At 33.6% G+C, this 20,718-nt stretch overlaps 3 protein-coding genes across 4 annotated transcripts; 1 reads left to right on the forward strand and 2 right to left on the reverse strand.

Moving 5' to 3' along the window:
- Positions 1–2,416: 2,416 nt before the first annotated feature.
- LOC139783124 (uncharacterized) lies at positions 2,417–18,635 on the reverse strand. The gene is made up of 4 exons (XM_071722256.1): positions 18,497–18,635; positions 4,348–4,804; positions 4,163–4,264; positions 2,417–2,558 (listed from the first exon to the last, which is right to left on the reverse strand). Exons 1-4 carry the CDS (start codon positions 18,585–18,587, stop codon positions 2,417–2,419), a joined length of 792 nt encoding a protein of 263 aa, XP_071578357.1. The 5' UTR covers positions 18,588–18,635.
- Positions 5,820–11,621, reverse strand: LOC139783127 (uncharacterized). The gene is made up of 7 exons (XM_071722257.1): positions 10,675–11,621; positions 9,493–9,658; positions 8,947–9,333; positions 8,234–8,350; positions 7,023–7,135; positions 6,325–6,538; positions 5,820–6,257 (listed from the first exon to the last, which is right to left on the reverse strand). The coding sequence occupies exons 1-7, from the start codon at positions 10,816–10,818 to the stop codon at positions 6,085–6,087; spliced, it is 1,314 nt and encodes a 437-aa protein (XP_071578358.1). The 5' UTR covers positions 10,819–11,621; the 3' UTR covers positions 5,820–6,084.
- LOC139783128 (uncharacterized) lies at positions 11,757–17,696 on the forward strand. Of its 2 annotated transcripts, XM_071722259.1 has the most exons (5): positions 11,757–11,997; positions 13,262–13,379; positions 13,464–13,568; positions 15,237–16,011; positions 16,211–17,696. In XM_071722259.1, exons 2-5 carry the CDS (start codon positions 13,263–13,265, stop codon positions 16,249–16,251), a joined length of 1,038 nt encoding a protein of 345 aa, XP_071578360.1. In that variant the 5' UTR covers positions 11,757–11,997; position 13,262; the 3' UTR covers positions 16,252–17,696. The 2 variants fall into 2 exon arrangements, 1 of the variants encoding a protein (XP_071578360.1); XR_011721131.1 differs by having other exon boundaries at positions 11,763–12,017; positions 15,237–17,696.
- Positions 18,636–20,718: the final 2,083 nt, after the last annotated feature.

Genomic DNA, 20,718 nt, shown 5'->3' on the forward strand with positions numbered 1-20,718 from the left:
CGAAAAAGTGAAAGGGACATTTTCTCTGATCACGTGATCAAGATATCGCGGCGTTAGGAGGAGTATCTTAAATAAAATTTTTCACATTTGGACTTTGCGTCGCAATATCTCCGCTCGTAGGGCACGTAGCGGAATATTATAAGAGAAACCCCCCCCTATTTCGACCCCAAGCTGTCGATCAAGCCTACTTAGAACTTGATCCGTTCACTCGTTTATCGAGATCTCAACATCTCGAGTACTCGCAACCCGTCGCGTCGCGTAAAAGAGTCACGGTCGGTCTCGCTCCGCGTGTACTTGGCGCGAGACACTACCGTGTCTCTTGATAGAAGTAAATAATATGGTGAGGATTCGGATCCCTCGCAATCCGGTACGTATGAAAATATTCATAAATTTTACATTTTTTTAAATTTTTGTTTATTCTGTTTTCAGCGCCAGATATACATGCATGAGATAAATATACGAGGATTCGTAAATTTGGCGAGCCAGCGTTGGGTGCGTTGGTTTAGGACGGATGACCAGGAAAACAACGCTGTAATCTGGGAAACTTCCGGGGACGTCGATATTTTTGGATTACGTCGTTTATTCGATATGGAGGCCTTTGAAGAGGAAGAAAAAGAAGAACACTGGTAAATTACTCGTTTTTTCAATACAAAATATTGAATAAACATTGCTTTATATTAATCATTATTGCATTTGTGTGTTTCAGGTGAAGATCCTCCACTTGCTCAATATTTAAGGTTTCGCTTTTAAGAAAACATTATATACATGCCACATGATAAATAAATGTATATAATATAATACGGTAATGTTTACCGATGAAGCTATGTTCCATCATAACGGCCAATTAAATAGGCACAATTCACATTATTGGTCGCCTATAAATCCTCATTGGACTCACATGGTTGACAATCAACACAGGTGGACTCTTCATGTATGGTGTGGAATAATTAATGGTTATTTGATAGGACCTTACCTTTTTGAAGACAATTTAAACAGTGCAAGATATCTTGCATTTTTGCAAAACGAATTACCAGGTCTTTTAGAAGAGGTTGATCTCAACACTCGTCAAAGAATGTGGTGGCAACAAGATGGAGCACCGCCTCACTCGGCTCGAATAGTCACCGCTTACCTTAATGAAGTGTACCATGAAAAATGGATAGGCAGATTTGGCGCTACGAAGTGGCCTCCACGTTCTCCAGATTTAACTTCACCAGATTTTTACTTGTGGGGTTATTTGAAAAATGTAGTGTACAAAGAAGTTCCGACAACTCGAGAGGATATGAAAAACAGAATAAAAAGAGCCTGCAATAATATTCCTCGGCAAGTTTTGTTGTCTACCATTACAATTTTTCAGAAACGGCTCCGTTTATGTTTACAACAGAATGGTAGTTTATTCGAAAATTTATTAAATGGATAAATTTAATAATGAGCGCTTCTAAGCCTGGTATCCGTCACACGCACACACGTACACACATGAGCGGCAAGGAGTCTTACGTAAAACGAACACCCCGAAGTGAGAGGCAAAGGGACTCACGTTAAACAAGCACCCCGAATCGTGAGAGGCAAGGGGACTCACGTAAATCAAGCACCCCGAATCGTGAGAGGCAAGGGGACTCACGTAAATCAAGCACCCCGAATCGTGAGAGACAAGGGGACTCACGTAAATCAAGCACCCCGAATCGTGAGAGGCAAGGGGACTCACGTAAATAAAGCACCCCACAGGGATGAAAGCCCCGTCACGTCCACGTCGTTCATCCTGGGTAATTCTAAGCACGGGAAAATGTGTGTCAAGCGGTCTGGAGCTGGTTGACCATCAAACAGAATCAGTCCAGACAACGGATAGGAACAACACACACACACACGCACACGCACACGCACACGCGCGCGCGCACAGCATGCGCACACACACACACACACACACACACACACACACACACATACACACACACACACACACACACACACAGAGAGAGAGAGAGAGAGAGGGGGGTAGAGGGCGGTTTGGAGTCACAAAATACGTACACTGCATGGGGGTGGAAGCTTTTTACTTAAATTGTAAATTTGGAACTCTGTAACTCAGTGAAAAATGATCCTATTTCAAAAAAAAAAACCGTTGTATTCGTCTCAATGCCAGCTACAACATTCAATAAAACAAAAAATTGACTGCCAATTGAAAAAATGGCCGCCATGCAGAAGTCTAGAAAGTGGTGCCACCTACAATTAAACTGATGTGGCCAACTTCTGCCTCTCTCGGAACCATAAAACTATTGTCTGAAGCAATTTTTCCAATCTCTTTTACTTTAAGAGATATTCAGCTGAATCACTTAAAATGATACACCCTGTATATATATATACACATGTAACATGTTAGAAATTATATATAATTATCTTTTTTACATTAATGGAATATATTTCATTATACCTTGCTGGTATAATTATTTCCTGTAGTAGTGTCCCTCGTCATTCCTATTTCGATTGCATTATCATTTTCCTCTTGTATATTATGAGAGAGTATGTTTGAATTTTCATCTAAATTTGTATTTGGATTAGAAATAAATCTACAATAATATAACATATAGATTTCTGTTCATTAAATGTTAATATCATATTAATTATTATACAGAGTAGTCCACATAACTCTTTACAGTTTGATATCTTGGAAACTATTTCATTAAAAGGTTTAGGTCTTGAATTGTGTAGATCTGAAAGGTCTTCAGATCTAATTCAAGACTTAAACATTCAAGACCTTTAAAATCGATAAAATAGTTTCCAAGATAATAAGCTGTAAAGAATTATGTATATGGGCTATCCCCTGTATATTAATATTTATTTATATATTTTTCTTAAGTAAGAAAAATATTAAATGTTGAACCTACTGAGATGTACTAAGTGCGCAACTAAGTTTCCGGGTTTCACACATAGATGGCACCAATAACACATGTACTCGACTTACATGTCTGAAGTTGTCTGAAGTTATAGCTTGGACATCTGTTAACAATAACCAGTCGTTATATAAACACATATCGCAACGCAAAAATATTTTTTCTAACAACGGAGATGTCGAGTTTTGTGCCAAATAAACAGCATTTGCGGGAAGCTTTGCTTTTCTGCTTTAACTTGAAAAAAAATGCAGCTGAAGCACGTCGTTTGCTTGAGGAGGCCTACGGCGAACATGTACCATCGAAAACTACCTGTGAAGATTGGTTTAAACGCTTCAGAAGTGGCGATTTCGACACTGAGGACAAGGAGCGCTCCGAAAGACCAAAAACAATTGAGGACGCCGATCTGCAAGCGTTATTGGATGAAGATGATACGCAAACACAAGATCAACTTGCGGAGGCATTAAACATGACTCACCAAGGTATTTCCAAACGTTTACATGCCATGGGAAAAATTCAAAAGGAAGGAAAATGGGTGCCGCATGAGTTGACTGAGAGACAGATGGAAAATCGAAGAGCCACTTCCGAAATTTTGCTTTTGCGGCATGAAAGAAAGAGTTTTCTTCATCGAATTGTTACTGGCGATGAGAAGTGGATATATTTAGAGAATCCCAAACGCAAAAAATCGTGGCTTTCACCTGGTGAAGAATCAACATCGACGGCACGGCCAAATCGTTTTGGAAAGAAGACAATGCTCTGCGTTTGGTGGGACCAGAAAGGAATCGTGTACTATGAGCTGCTGAAACCGGGCGAAACTGTCAATGGGCATCGCTACCGACAACAACTGATCAATTTAAACCATACATTGCTCGAAAAACGGCCAGAATGGGACACGAGACACGAACGAGTGATATTGCAGCACGACAACGCTCCGTGCCATCGCAGTTCCATCGTCCAGGACACCATCAAAACGCTGAAATGGGATCTGCTACCGCCGTATTCGCCAGACCTGGCGCCTTCCGATTATCACTTGTTCCGGTCGATGGCGCATGGCTTGGCTGGGCTACACTTGACCAATTTCGAAGAAGTGCAAAATTGGTTGGATGAATGGTTTCGGTCCAAAGACGCGTCGTTTTATTGTCGCGGTATTCATGTATTGCCAGAGAGATGGCGAAAATGTATAGCTAGCGAGGGACGATACTTTGAATAAACCATTTTTTGTATTTTTCTTGAAATTTTCCATTTTTTATTGATCAAAAAAACCCGGAAACTTAGTTGCGCACCTAGTACTTGCTCTCACATCTTCTCGTAAAATTAAACCTTCTCTGCCAGAAACGGCCAAAGGTTTTACATTATGCTTATAACCTAGGAGTTCTGTTAATTCCCTATAATAATAAATAATGTTAATTTATATATTAATCCTTTGTATATTACAAGTTTTCAAATTACAATAAAAATTGAAATTTACGCTTGATATGGACATGTACGTCCTCTGCCCGTCTGTTTATTATTTGTAATCATGTTTTTAAATGATCTTTTAAGAGATTTATATTTGTTTTCGATTTGAATAACTGTAACATTGTATCCTTCTGATTGCATAATTCCACGTATTTTGTCCCATAATATTTTTCTTGTTTTGATTTTTTGGTTTATCAAAAGTTCTATTTTTTCTTTGTATATACTTAAAAACAATTTGGTACTTGCATCGGTCCAAGCAAAAGTATCATCTATCCTACGTTTTTCTTGTATAATCGTATTATTTTCATTTTGTATTACTGGAGGAGATATTATATTTTCTTTATTTATTGATGTATTGTCTGTAGTTTCATGTAATTTTACATATACTTTTCTATTGTCAACAGTACATTCTAATCCATCACAAGTAAAATCTATTTTTTTATATGGTACTTGAAATTGCGAACCTCCTTAAAAAATAAATATTAACAAACATTATATGTATAATTTTTTACATTATATGTATTTATTATATTAAAATAATTGAAATACCATATATGGGTGTTTCTACGTAAATAGCGTTTTTTACTGTCCAAGCTTGTTATATGTTCATGATTGAGAGGAGGGTAAGCAAGCGTTGTGAAAGTTCACTACTGCATCGTATTTGAAGTATCGCACAATAATCTGTTAATTGGGGAGTGGCTTATCCAATGGAAACATGCAGAAACTCCTAAAAATGTCAGTTACCTGGCCTGTCCATTGTCGAAAATTCTCTATTCCAGTTACACTTACTCCCTCCAATTGCAAACTTAATTGAAAATTCCCCATGTTCATTCAATCATAATATAGAACTAAGATTTTAACATCATTATTAAACATAAATCTCCCTTTGGAACCGAAAAAACCGGCTTCAAACTTGGTCCGGACATATGGAGTAAAATTGCACATTTTGAATTTTACCGCGGTTCCGCCATGTTGCATCGATTCAATGGGAGTCTGGTGTGGAGATTTCAAGAATTGGACATCAGGTGTGTTGTTTACATTGTTGGTGGTTTGTTGTTTTGAGCGTGATACAATCGTAATCGTGTATTTCACTTGAGAAAAGGTATGTCATAAAATTACGCGTCATTTGCCTGGCACATCTTTTTTTATTATATCGCAGTAAATTTTTCCTTCTAGTGGTAAAATTCTGATGATATTCGGTAGGCTAAACTTAATTTTTAATGGAAATTGGTTTACGTCAATTCAGGAGAAAGTGAGATTAATTCAACCATGAAATGTCAGCCCTACTGAAAAAATTTTATTGAGATCACAATTGAGAACTCCATAAATAATGGAATGAGAACTGTTATGAGAAATCAAATACGATTATTGCAAAATTCCTCATAATAATTCTCATTAAATTTCTCACTAAAAAAGTTTAGTTTAAAAATTTTAGTCTTTTAAAGTAAGAGAAAAGGTGAAATCTCAAAAATAGAGCATAAATTAAGTGTATATATTTATTAAAATATATTTTTTAAATATTTTTGGCGAAACAATTTCAATTTTTGTTCTTTGGTCCATTAGTATTATTTTAGGAGTATTGCATATGCACATACAAGAGATGTATACAAAATATATAAAAAATCCAAATAAACTACATTATTTAAAAACAAAACATAATGTATCTTATTATCTTTAAAAACAAATATATAAACTTGTAGGTACTAGTATGTACGTAAATTAGGAACAGTAAGAACTGCAGGTTATTTTAATTGCTTGTTTCACTTCTTCTTTCATTTGCCATCTCTGTCTCGCTCTGATCCTTATATTTTATTCGTACATCTCTTATTTTCGTACAAATTATTTTAAATGAATCATTCAAACATTTAAATCGTATATCATCTTTCATTTTTAATTCACGTAGGTAGTCATTATACAAACCTACAAAAAATCCACGAAATTATTAAAACATAAGTGAAAAATTGTATAAAGAAAAAATTGTGCTTACTTAATGCCAAAGACAGTTTTCTTGGACTAAGTACTTTAACTGTGCCACTGGATGACTTATAACGTGTTCTACTTTTATCAAGGCATCTATTTTTCAGAATGTTGGGTGGCCAAATATGAACCAACACATCATTAAAAAATAAAGAAGGCTTCCTTTGCATTTTGGTCATTTGCCAAGACAATAGATCCACTGATATATTTTCTCCTAAATATGTCTGTTAAAAATATATTTTTTAAATAGATATCTTAAAAATAACAAAACTGAAGGAATTCATTAATTAATTCACTAAACAAAGTAGAAAAGGTTTATATAAATAATTTTAAACTTGTAATTAAAATAATTTACAATAAAATTGGTAAAAATAAAATATAGTGTGTTATTTGACGTATCTGACTATTTAATTATATTAATTTATTGATATTTAATTTATTGATTGACCAATATGACATGGAAATTTTATTTACACAAAATAGAAAAATAGGATTACTCGTTCTTCAATCAATATTACAATTGTAATTATTTTTAGTTTATAGATAGGACTTATTGCTTCCACAATGGTCACTCTGTAATTTGTCTATAATATTGAACCTGAAGAGGACTAGAATTCCCGGTCGAAACGTTGTAATATAATTAATAAATAGCCAGATACATCAAGTAACACGCTATATTTTATTAAAATAATTTAACAAATGTCTTACCCTTTTATTTGAAATTGTCTCATAACGCTTATGAGTATTATAAGAATCTACATAATCCAAAGCATCCTGTATCCTTTTTCGTTTCAATAGTTTATTATTTAACTTTTGTGAAACTAAAAAATAAAGATCAGTCTTAACATTCGTTATATATTTTACTTTAAAACGTATTAAAAAAATAGAAATACATTTGTAATACGTTGTAAAGTAAAAACATAAATTAGATATTTTACAATCAAGAACACTTTTTTGTGACATTTATTTTTCCAAATAGATTTACTAAGATTATGTAATGGATTATCAAAATTATATACAGTTATACCTATGTACCGCTCATAATTATTCAAACGACAGATACGAGTTTTATATTTTACTCCAATTTTAAAACCTAAGTCTAGTCAAGTTTTTTTACAGGAAAAATTTATTTTGGACCAAATTGTTTAAGAATTTTCTTAAACACTATAGTCTATAATATAATATTTAATTAAAAAATTATTCATTAATTCTTATTTAAATAACATTCATCAATATGCGCACTTTTGCTTTGATTATTGGTTTACAGAATTTTGCATTTGTTCAACTAATTTTGTCATTTGGATATGCTGATATTTTTTCTCTTATATGTCTCTTATAATTTCTTCCATATGTCGTTTCCGTTTATAAAAAACATAGATTTTATTAAATAAAATAATAATATATTAATAGCGGCTTCATAATAATTGGAGATAGTTTGATGGATGTTGTTTCAATAATTTAAATTCAGTATATGTCCAATTACAACCAATATACTACAGAAACAGCGTTATACCCGTATCACACTAGCGATTGGCGATTGCATTTACGTTTGCATCTACGTCTTTTGACCAATCAGAACGGAAATCGCGAATCACAATCGCCAACAGCTACTTTCTGATTGGTCAAGAGACGTAAACGCAAACGTAGACGCAATTTGCGAATCGCTAGTGTGATACGGGCATTATTATGTGCTAACAGTATGGGACATTTATCTACTTAGGTTTTAAAATTGGAATTGGAGTAAAGTATAAAAGTCGTATCTGTCGTTGGAATAATTATATATAAGCGGTATATTATTACATACATTATATATATATATATATATATATATATATATATATATATATGAATATAATATATAATGTGTGTGTGTGTGTGTGTGTGTGTGTGTGTGTGTGTGTGTGCAAAATATTACTTACCACTTTGTCCTTCACATGACACATCGTTGTCTTCATTGTCATCTATATTTTGCTCCGAGCACCGAGTATTATTCTCTTCTTCAAATAAACATCTAACGTTTTCATTACTTGTACTTGCTATAAGTTCATGCAAAAAACATTGATTATAAATTTTTTCTTTTGCATTGTACATTAGCATAAGAATGTAACAATCTGAATAAAATTACATAAGAAATTTAACTAAAATTAATTAGTACAATTAAGAATTTTTAGTTGACTGTAACTGGCAATGATTATAATCGTAGCAACGATTATACTCGTCATGACGAATCGTCACCGCGTTTCGACCAAGGATTCTTGGTCATTTTTACATGCCTCGGTGGTCGAGTTGGTACGACGCCTGCACGGAATGAGGGAGGTTCCAGGTTCGAACCCTGGCTGAGGTAATATTTTTCGCAATGAATTTAATTATTTAATCAAGACGCTTATATTATAAGCATCTAAAATTACATCAATTTAAAAATGACCAAGAATCCTTGGTCGAAACGCGGTGACGATTCGTCACGACGAGTATAATCGTTGCTACGATTATAATCATTGCCAGTTACAGTCAACTAAAAATTCTTAATTGTATTTATTATTCTTTCTGGCGAAGCAAATGTTACTTATTCGGTTTAAAATTAATTAGTGCAAAAAATTATTAATTATTAATTATAAATTTGATTTTTACTTACCATTATTAGAATCACTAGAAGATTTCAATATATTCCGATTAAATAATCTTCTCTTAACATGATGTATCTTTCTTGACCTTTGGCGAATACGTCCGTTATCACAAATCTTTGAAACGTCATCAGAAACATCATCTACAACATCCTGTTGGTTTCTGTCTTCAACATCGTCGTCACTTTTATCTTCAACATTGTCTTCAACATTGTCTTCACTTTTATCTTCAACATTGTCTTTACTTTTATCTTGAACATTGTCTTCAACATTGTCTTCACTTTTATCTTCAACATTGTCTTCAACATTGTCTTCAACATTGTCTTCAACATTGTCTTTACTTTTATCTTCAACATTGTCTTCAACATTGTCTTCAACATTGTCTTCAACATTGATATCTGATATATAAATAACAAGAGCATTTCAAACATTTCAATATTTGTAGCACATTAATCAAATATATTCATTATGCAACAATCTTTATATATTCATGTACTAATTCGGATAATTTCTTCAAAAATACTATGTAGTTTCATAACTTAAATTTTATCAATTACCTTTATGTAGAACATCATTAGGAATGTTACGTTGATTCGCGAAACTTGTTATAGAGTTATCATTAATTTTTGGCCTTTCATTCAGAAAATTACTTTTTTTGTATGATTGCAGAACTTCCTGGGCAATTGTTATTGCCACATTTCTTTTTACGGTGTCTGTTTTATGCTGAAAAAATATTTATATATATTTGCAAAAAGTGTTATGCAATGTCTTTTATATGAATAGAAAAGTAACTGTTTAATTCTAGAATATTCTGTTACACGAGAAAAATTACACTGTAGAAAATTTTTTCATGACGACTACAATCTATTACAGCGAATTCGGTTGGACACATTAATGCGCATTAATGTATTTTAAAGCCGTTGTGCACTGATGTAAGCTGAGTGTAAAGTGAAATGCAAATATCTCGAATGATAAAATAAATATTTTTCCAAACAGCACAGTAAAGTATATTCAAAATTTTCGTGGCTTAACCCGTGTTTATGTATTAAACACATATTTTTACATCGATTTGTGTACAACGACTTTAATGTGCAACCGAATTCACTATTATAATAGCTGTCTTGACATCTTTTTCGTTGCAAGTATTCTTAACTGCAAAAAAGTTGTATTCTAAAGCGTCCAAAAGTAAATAATGAAATAATGAAGTAAAAAGAAATACTAACTATTTGCATGTTCTGAAATAATTAACAGTAGTTCAAAATAACAAGTTTGACATTTAGGGATACTCCAAAGTATTTTTATTAAAATTTTACAAATAATTAATTTTCTTTACAATGTGAAGAATATAGATTTTTCGTCCTACGTTGAATAAAGTTCAATATTTTAAATATGAAATAAAATGTTAAGCGGGTACACAGACTTCTACATATAACGCATAAGGAAATAAACCAGAGTGCTTCATTTCTATGGAGAACTCTGATTGGTTTATTTCCTTACGCCTTATGCATTATGCGTTATACAGAAGTCTGTGCTCCTTGCTTTATTAATAGCAAAAAATCTGAAAAAGTACATTTAAAGAGATGCCTAAGCCGTCTGTATTACAGATAAAATCACGATTTTCGTTCTACGTTCCTTCCGTTATGTTAAATGAACAGCATAAAAAAAAGGTGGATGAGGGATTCTCTTAATAATTATTTTTTTTGTATCTATTATAGTAATGTAAGTAAAGATAAACTTACTATCTTTCTACGACACAACCCCTGTGTGTCAGAAGAGGAATCTTCATTATAATCGGAACTTGTTACATCCACCTTCTGTGAGGCATAGCGTATTCTTTCGCACTTCATCCGTTTTTTAGCGACAGCTTCATTTTCTAAAATCATAATTATTTCCTGTATTTAAACTATAAAAAGCTGTTTTGTTTATTTTTTTATTGAGCTACTTATAATAAGTACTAAATAGAATTTATATGTAACAAAGAATAGTTATTCCATTATTTTATGTATTGTAACTTTTACATAAATTGTTTTACATAATGTGTTTGAAACATGACTTAAATTTAAATAAAAAATGATACTTATTATGAATACTAAATTGTCTTATTACCAGCTAGAAATCCAATTTGAGCTCTGTAATATCCATCATGCTCGTGATCATCGTTGCATTTATTTGCACACTGCCACTTTACGAAATATATATTATGTTTATGGAAATCACTCTCGTCTTTTGGATTAAAGGATACCAGTTTTTTTTTGCTATTCTTGATTTTTATGAAGTCTATTGGCACGCAAAAACTTTCCGTTTTTGTGTCCATAAATCTGATACAAGCGAATGTAGGTTTTCCGCTCATTTCTCATTAAATGTATTTTACACTAGGTTATATTCACGGATATATGTATAATAACACTATATTAATAGAAATCACAACGTGTATTTATCGACAACAGCAGTAATATGACAAAAGCAACAATTGCTAAATCTCAGACTACTGCGTACTACTGAGACCGGGTTACCGGGTAAAGTCGCGAACTCGCGAGAGATCTCGAGCACGACATCAAAAGTGAAAAGAGCCCGCGTGTATCTCGTACTACGTAGGGATCGGTAACCAATAGGCGGATGCCGTGTTGCCAGGCACGAGTTGTCGCATGCGTAACCGCCATCTGCCCCGTTTTACACCAGGGCTGTGTTCGAAAACCTCACCCAATGGATAAAAACCCTAGAAAATCCTATAGTGCACGTGACGCATGCTATAGATTTTCATCACTCGTGGTGCACCCGGGTGACGTTTTCGAACGCACCCCCACACCCCCAGTTGACCAGTTCAAACAAGTTCAGTACGTTTATCTAATTGTAAGAAGGACGAATACTTTGTGTTTATGTGCGTCATATTAAAACTGTTTCTTGAGTGATTTGTACAAAGTATATTTTGAAAGGCCTGGATGAAGTGAAGGCATTAATGTGCGATCATCTGTACTAATTTAAAGGATAACGACTTGAAAACTTATAAGCAACGCGCTATGTGAGAAGAGTGAATAATTAGCATCTACATACTTTTATTGCCGGTAAATATGTTTTAAAAATAGTGAGTAAAAAAATTCTTAGAAGTATGCAAGTTCTGACTTTGTTCCATTCAAGCTAACCTCTAATCAAACCTAACAGTAGCATTAGCTGAAGGCACTAATTTTCGCTCATCCGAGAGAACTAACAAAAAAAAAAATAGTAGCATTACAGCAATATTATAATTTGCAATTTTGCAATGTAATACGTTTGTGTATCAGACAATTAATCCCCGATAGAAAAACAAAATTACATGACAAAATCTGAAATTTGGAATGCTGTTATGTGTCTACATTTGGAACAATATATGTAGAAATTTATACTTTTCATTAAATATTTATAAATATATTTGCACAATTTATTTCTAAATAGTATTTTAGCAAAACTATAACATAATGGCAAATCATGTTAGCGGAATATTTTCATAATTTAATTTGGAAAGAAATTACCTAATATAAAAATGAATCAATATGTATCGCTTAAAAAAAAAGTACAATATTCTGAAATTATAATTTTAAAAGAAAAACTTTCAAAACTTTTTAACAAAAAATAATTTTTTGAGACTGCATGATTGTGTATAATTTATATCCTGAATTGAATTGATAAATTTTTGGCAAATATTATTTAGAAATTTTATCCCGACAAAACTGCTGCGTTATGCAGCATCTTAGTGCATCAAAATGTGAGATTCCTCTATTTCGTGATGCAATTATTGTACAATATATATTTGGGTCATATTTCTATCGGGGATTATTTAATAGGCGATTTTACGGAAAATTATATCAGTGTTATATATTATTATTGTTTGGTATTTACTGCGATATAGGTCTACATCGATCATTTGAAATGCATATCAAGTAGTATTGAGTTGATCAGCCAATTATTAAATTAATTTTCTAATTATTTACTACGTAATTGACCTATCAAATAATTGGTGTAAACTAACGCTGATGAAAAATCATTGTTTATCATATTTTCTTAGAAATTTTCTAATAATTTTTATACTTTAGATTTATGCAAAATTCTGAGAAAATACGTTAAATTGCTCAGATACTCTAAAAAATAATTGGATGAAGATTTTTATAATATCAGTACATTCTATCTGTATGTTTGAGAATTTCTGATGAATTGTGCGATTTTTTCATATTTATACAGATTTCGAAAAAGATACGTTACACTACGGTCCACTTAACGCTTCGAAGCATTTGTTGCGTTAAATGAACCGCAGCCTTGATTACAGACTTTAATAGCAATTTTAAAATATTACAGAATGCAGAATAAAAGAAATACCAGAAAGAGATATTTGATTGAGGGTGACGATGCAATTACTGCTTCACAAAAGTCCAGGTTGAAACGATGGGCTAGGACACGTAACCAAAATGAAAATGTAATATTCTTGTGTTTAATATTTTCTGTACGTTTCAAGTTGTTTTAGCCAAAATATGTCCTTATTTTTAATGTAAATGTACAGGTTGCAGACAAACATTGTGAAGAAGCAGAGCACAACAACAATATTAATAACATAAACATTTCTTCGGAAAGAACAATTTTAACTGATGATGATGTTATTGAGGAAGTAAGTTATAGCACATCTCTATTATAAAATTTTTTGTACAAATATGGCCGATATTTATAGTCGATTCTTATATTTAAGATCATCTTAAGTACAGTCTTAAGATGTCATAAGCCACTCACAGAGCCATATTAGCATCTTAAGACATTACTTACGATGATCTTGAAATAAGAACCAACTATGAATTGGTTCTTGCTTTTAATTCCTCGCCGGATCCAAGTATATACGAACATTATGAACCAATCATATGAAAGAATTATTGACCGATTGCTTTCCAACTACGACACAAGTCGACACAATCGTATAGAGCTAAAATGCAATCGCTTAGTGATTCTTTTATACGATTAGTTCATACTTTCATACACGTGGATCCGACAAGGAACTGAAAGCAAGACATCATGCGACACCAATGAAGTCTATACTATACCGAAATATAAACTTCTATAGAAGAAAATATTACAAGTGATAGTGAAAATTATTCTGAACCCGTTCTTTTCTCTCATTTTGTCAGTTCTTCTTTTGCCAGTCCTATTGCCCAATCAAAAATTGCTGGATTGAGACAGAAACGGAAGAAAGTTACCCGTCTCTCTTTTTTCTGTCCCTAGCGCTAAGCACGACAGTTTACTTTCCAGTATAGTATAGAGTTCACTGGGCGATGCTGTGTAACACAGTGTTCCGTAGCTGGAAAGCACTCGATATATACTAGGATAATGTCCCTTATTTTTATATGATAAAATATTCTTATATATTTTTATGATCTGAACTTTTTTGTGTGTGATTCTTATACCAATTGTTAACCTTTTAGATCGAAAAAATGTATAATATCTATAAAAATGTAAATATAAGAATATTGTATTATCGTATAAATAAGAAACACCCTAATATACATCAGGGTCCCATTTTAAAGGACCCAGGAAAATATCTCTAAAAATATGAAAGATACGGAAAAATATTTTGTACAAAAGTTTGATGACTTCGAGGAGGGACATAAGATTGTACATACCATTGGTCTGACCTTGGATAATCGTTTGAAGGTCACATAAAGATCACCATCAATCTCTTAAATTGAATCCCCATATTTGATTGCATTTTCTTATAGCTTATCTTGAGAGCTTTTCAAAACGTTATAATAAAGTATTTTTTTAGTTATAAGGCTTGAAAGTTACGTGTGTGTGTGTGTGGCGCGCGCGTTTTATAATAACTGTTCTGGCATCTCTGCTTTTGAACAGTTATTATAAAAAAAACAAAGACATATAAAAGAAATGTAAATCCAACCGGGCAATCTTTGTATGGTACACCTTGGGTAATGCTAATGCCGGCGGTGCTGTAACTTTCAAGTCTTTAACTCAAAAAAAACTTAATGAAAAAATACTTCATTATAATGTTTCGAAAAACTCTCGAGGTAAGCTATAAGAAAATGTAATAAAATATAGGGGGTTTAATTTAAGAGATTGATGGCGATCTTTATGTGACCTTCAAATGATTATCCAAGGTCCAAACAATGGTACCATCTTATGTCCGTCTCGAAGTCATAAAACTTTTGTACGAAACGTTTTTCCGTATCTTCTATATTTTTCAAGATATTTGCCTGGATTCTTTAAAATGGGACACTTTATATAGTTATTAGTATTTATAATTTCAACATCATCATTATTATATAAATTGTTTTAGGTAAAAATTTGTGACAAATCGGAATCATTTAATTCACTTCAGGAATGTTCGTCGAGTAATGAAGAATATTTTAGTAGCTTAGATTCCAAGACAACAGCTACAAATATTTTGGAATTTCTTTCAATCTCAGATAATTTGCAAACAATTATAACTCCGATTAAAACAAATTGTGCTGAACTTATGTTAATGATATTGCAGTTTAGTAATACTTACATGCTACCCTTAACTGCAATTAGTAATTTAATAAGTTTGATCAATAATATATTTGTAAGTCCTATATTGCCAGAATCACGTTATCTCATCGACAAACTGTTTAATTTTGAAAATAAGGCACAGTTCCATACAATTTGTCCTAATTGTAACAATTATTTGGGAAAGAAAACAGAAATTGGTAATGAGGTTTATTGTAATATGTGCGCCTCATCAATTAATGTCTCAAATTTATCTTCTTCTAACTTTTTTGTGATTCTTGATCCTGCAAAAGAAATTTCAAATCTTATAGAGAGCCATAAAGATTATTATAATTATATTGTGCACGAGAGGCTGAATGAAACTGGAGAAATTAAAGATATTTATGATGGATATTGTTATAAAAAGTTTGTAAACAACTTATCTGAACATGAAAGAAATCGATATGTCACTGCTGTATTCAATACGGATGGTGCACCAAGATTTGAAAGTTCTCAGGATTCTATATGGCCGATACAAATCCAAATCAATGAGTTACCACCTCAATTCCGGTTGAAAAACATGATAACATGTGGAATGTGGTTTGGTAAGAATAAACCAGAGATGAATACTTTCTTACATATATTTGTTAAAGAAATAAATATGTTGAACGAAAAGGGAATAGAATGTACAATCTATGGAGAGAAGCGATTACTTAAATTATACATGCTCATATGTTGTGTCGATGCTGTAGCTCGTGCTCCAATGCAAGGATTAGTACAATTCAATGCTTACAATTCCTGTAGTTGGTGTTTACATCCTGGAAAATGGCATGACGGATGCGTGAGATTTCCAATTCTTCATTATCGTCCAATAGAGAGAGACGTTGTATGTACGATAATAAACGGCGAACGAGCTATTAAATCCGGAACTGTTATCATGGGTATAAAAAATGTTACATCTCTAATTAATTTTCCATTTTTTAACATAATTGATGGTTTTGTACCAGATTACTTGCACTGTTATTTAGCCGGAGTTGCAAAACAAATAACTGAATGTATTTTAAAATTACTGAAGAGAAGTGACATTGAGCAACTAAATTCTCTTTTGCTTGAAATTAAAGTTCCAAATCAGTTATGTCGATTAACAAGATCATTAAAAGATAGACACCATTGGAAAGCAAGAGAATGGGAAAATTGGCTATTATACTACAGTGTACCTCTATTTGGAACTGTAGTAAATAATGAAATTCTGCAGCATTGGTTATTATTAGCAGAAAGTTTATATGGCCTTTTAAAAACTTCCCTATCAATAGAGGAATTAGACAGAATTGATGAGTCGCTACATAAGTTTGTGCTAGGTGTAGAAATATTGTACAAAAAGCGTGCTATGACATATAATGTGCACCAATTATTACACATTAGCAAAAGTGTATATAATTGGGGTCCATTATGGGCTCATTCTACTTTCCCATTTGAATCGAAAAATAATAAATTATTAAATGCTATACATAGTGCAAAAGGAATAAATCAACAAATTATAAGATATGCTAATTTTCAGTGTAGCATGTCAATTGTAGAAAGTAGAATGAAGCATAATATATCCGAAGCAACAAATAGCTTTTGTGAAGATCTCACAATTATGCGAGTTAAAAAATGTATAAAACATGATAACATTATGTATTTTGGCTCAGGAAATGCTATGGAACATGATATAGCATTGAAATGTAATGTTTCAGTACATTCAGCTAAAACTTATAATCGAATAGTGAAATGTGGTTGTCTGTATACGTCATGCTTACAACAGAATAATCGCTCAAATAACTCTTATGCTCAGTTAGTCGATGGGAAGTACATCAAAATCATTTCGTTTATTCTTGATATTGAATCTAACATTGCACTTACGATATGTAATAACATAAATGCGGTACCAATGCTTGAAAGTAATTATTTATGTAAAATCATAAGTATTGACATGGACTTGCGCACAGTTGCAACAAAAGACATAGAAAAAATTTGTGTTTATATAAATATAAAAAACAATATGTACATTGCTGCTGTGCCAAACTTATTATTTTATTAATAATTTGTTTTCTGAACATGTGGTTACACAGTTATCTTTTCGCATGTTGTATTATTTATAAATTATATATTATATAATACATTTCGAATATTAAATCCCAATAAAGAAAGAATAATAACAATATAAATATTATAATTTCCTATTTAACAATGTCATTGTAATATAAAACATGTAAATGAAATACTTGAATAAAAATTTATAACATTATAATATATGGATATAAAATATTTATAATATGGATATTATGTTATACTAGTTTAATTATATTTATTATAATTTAAAAATTCTAAGAAAAAATTTTTTTACTTGTCACATATGATCTGTTAATTTCGATCTCATATGAGGAAATTTTCAATAATTTCATTTAAGAACTTATTTATGTTCTTAAATACATTTTTTGTTGAGTTCTCAATTGTGACCTCAATAGAATTTTTTCAGTAGGGAGTCTACTGGCATGTCATTCACCTGGCCATTCATGGGTTTTTACCAATAAATATTGATTCATGTTTGTATTTTTATTAAATCACGAAGTCAACTGACAGATTCCCAATTCCTTGACGTCAATATTTATGTAAGAATATCAAAATCTGCTAATTCCATACGAAAATGGTAAACCGGCATTTATCAAATTGAATTTTTTTGCTAATTGTGAATTTATCTCGGGAATAAGTAATTTTAGGAATTTTTTTGACATTTCCTCTCAAAATCACTCATTGTTGAGGTAATTCAATATTTTACTAGACATGCAAAGTCGACTCATTACCGCACTTTACCAGATCACTGATGAATAAGCCATTACTTTCAGGTTTTTGATGTTGTAGTACGCTGGCTTTCAGGGTATGTTTCTGCTTCTATATTCACTCAAAAACAGGAAAAAAAAATTTTTTTAGGTATGTTTGAAATTGAGAGATTTGCAATCTGAAAAAACGCTATTTACGTAGAAACACCCATATATATGTTAAAGTTTTTATATTTACTTATATTTATGTTTATATAATTAATTTTCGTACCTTCAAAAGTACATGTGACAAATCCGTTTACATCTACTAAAATGTTTCCACTTGAATCTTTTGATAAAACAGCAAATTCTTGTTCTTCCATTTTTTCTGGTTTATTTCTTTAATATTTTTAGGTTATGAATTTCTGTTTACTTCCAAATGACTGCTAATAACTCTGCACTGCACTGGCTGACCCTGCTCAAGACCTGGGGCAGGTAGTACAGTGAACTGTTACACTGCATTCGGTTGTACTGCTGAAAAGAACAGCATTACATGACGTCACTACTGATCTCTAGTGTCGAAAAGAACGCTTCAGTGCACACTTCTTGAACTAGTGCAACGAGTTCAGCCGAAAAGAACAAACCTCTTATCTACTTATCTTTCTCTTTGTCATACATACAGGCCACCATATTCTTGGTGTACCCCCACCAACTGGAATTTCGACCCACTAAAAACGTTTACTGTCGCTACTGTTTATATTGTGTCCATAGGGCATTCGCCGTTGCGCGTGGTCGCGCGTACGCCGTTCCGCGTACGCGGGTACGCGCGCGTTCTTGCACTTCGCCTCGTGACAACGTGCGACTCATGCGAACGTTGACGCGCGGCGGCAATTGCGCGTCATCCGCGCGACAGAAACGCCTCTTGTAAACAGGCTTTAACATAATTATTGTACTATTAAAAGTAACTTCCCTGGCGAAAATAAGAAGCTTTATAAAGCGTTGACAACCGTTTGATGAGGGTTTTTTTAAGAGTTTATACGCTTTCAAACTTTGTAAGAACGCTTACACGACGCAGTTAGGTTTTAAACGCTTTTAAAACGCTTATCAAACGCTATATATAACGTTTCGTGAAAGTTCTGCAATTGAGAAGACGCTTTTCAAAGCACGTTTTAGTAAACGCTGATTCACTTTCGTGCAGAGAGTTTGTTGTCAGACTTTTCAAATGTTTAGCAAATGCTTTTTCCAACGCCGTAAGACAAGTGTTTTCCCTCCGTTCAACAAACACTTTTTCAATGCGGCGAATTATAAAGCGATTACGCAAACGACTTGGAAACGCCTAAGAAACGCTTTTCCCGACGCTGTAACACGAGCGTTTTCCCTCCATTCAGCAAACGCTCTTCCAACAACGCCGCTAAGCGGCGCATCTTTCTCGCATTTAAAATACATCCAGCCGCGTATATAAGCAGACCCCCTGTGAGACGAAAAGTAGATTCGGTTTCGAAACCTCCATTATCATTAATAAAAATTATTCTTCTAACGACAAGAGTAAACGCTCGTTAAACGCTCAATAGAGACTAGTAGGAAGATGGTGAGACTCCTATATCGGGTGCTCCGAGGGGGGAGCGGGGCGGGGGGGAACTCTAGCGCCGCGGTCCGGCCGAGGGGTCTGCGGGGGGGGGGGGGGGGGGGGGGGCCGGGGTTCCCAGCATAGGGTTCGCAAGGGGGGGATAAAAGCCTCGAGATCGCGGAGGTCCTAGGGAAGGGAGGGGGAGGGGGATCAGGCGAGCGCGTCGGGACATGTTCGATAAACAAATGCCGCCTCGCGTCGATGTTCGGTCGATAGTATTTATAAACAGATGTCATTTCACACCTCAGATGCGAGCGAGCGCCTATGGCAGGCGGCTATAATTTATGACCTGCGACTAGCGTGACGCCACGGTCCTTTTCACCTTTCTTCGTAGGAAGAGTCGCTTATCGGGGTTTCGCGGCGCCATTCGGTTATGGCGTCGCGCGTTACAAAGGCGAGCGCTGATGACAGGCAGCTAGATTTTATAAACATTAGACGGCATAAGCGCAGCAACGCGACTCAATTTCTATGGGTATCGACGAACGTCGATGACAGAATTTATAAACGAATATCATCTCGCACTGCAGATGCGAGCATCGATGGTCGACATAGGTACTTGACCAAAAATTTTAGGCAACTTAACCATCGCGGTACGTTAAAAAAAACTCCGAGATATATGGGGTAATAAAAAGAGAAACAATGAAACGCCGAAAAAGAAAGTTGGCCTGGGAGTCTCTCGGAGACCCCCGCTGTGCATGTCTAGGGTCCCGCTGTCCTCTTTACGCACGTTGTTTAGGACAATTTATCGGTTTTTTGGTGAACATATGTGGGTCACAGGTTCACTAGGTCATGTTTTTTTGCAGCACCGATCGGTTATGACGTCGCGCGTTATTTCCTTCTTTCCTTCTTTTCTTCTTTCTTCCTCTCGAAAAGGACCGTCTTCTTGT

This window comes from Temnothorax nylanderi, unplaced genomic scaffold (assembly GCF_030848795.1).
Source record: "Temnothorax nylanderi isolate EJ_2023f unplaced genomic scaffold, tnyl_v1.0 TNYL_tig0471_pilon, whole genome shotgun sequence".
Taxonomy (NCBI): Eukaryota; Metazoa; Arthropoda; class Insecta; order Hymenoptera; family Formicidae; genus Temnothorax; species Temnothorax nylanderi.

Coding starts and splice junctions, on each gene's coding strand:
- LOC139783127 (XM_071722257.1), bottom strand. CDS start 10,818: ATGATTTTAGAAAATGAAGCTGTCGCTAAAAAACGGATGAAGTGCGAA. Junction 9,334..9,492: donor TAATGATGTTCTACATAAAG/GTAATTGATAAA, acceptor TTTATATATCAG/ATATCAATGTTGAAGACAAT. Junction 6,539..7,022: donor AGACAATTTCAAATAAAAGG/GTAAGACATTTG, acceptor TATTTTTAACAG/ACATATTTAGGAGAAAATAT.
- LOC139783128 (XM_071722259.1), top strand. CDS start 13,263: ATGCAGAATAAAAGAAATACCAGAAAGAGATATTTGATTGAGGGTGAC. Junction 13,380..13,463: donor CACGTAACCAAAATGAAAAT/GTAATATTCTTG, acceptor GTAAATGTACAG/GTTGCAGACAAACATTGTGA. Junction 16,012..16,210: donor AACATGTGGAATGTGGTTTG/GTAAGAATAAAC, acceptor CAATTCCTGTAG/TTGGTGTTTACATCCTGGAA.
- LOC139783124 (XM_071722256.1), bottom strand. CDS start 18,587: ATGGAAGAACAAGAATTTGCTGTTTTATCAAAAGATTCAAGTGGAAAC. Junction 4,805..18,496: donor TGTCACATGTACTTTTGAAG/GTACGAAAATTA, acceptor TTATTTTTTAAG/GAGGTTCGCAATTTCAAGTA. Junction 4,265..4,347: donor CGTACATGTCCATATCAAGC/GTAAATTTCAAT, acceptor TTATTATTATAG/GGAATTAACAGAACTCCTAG.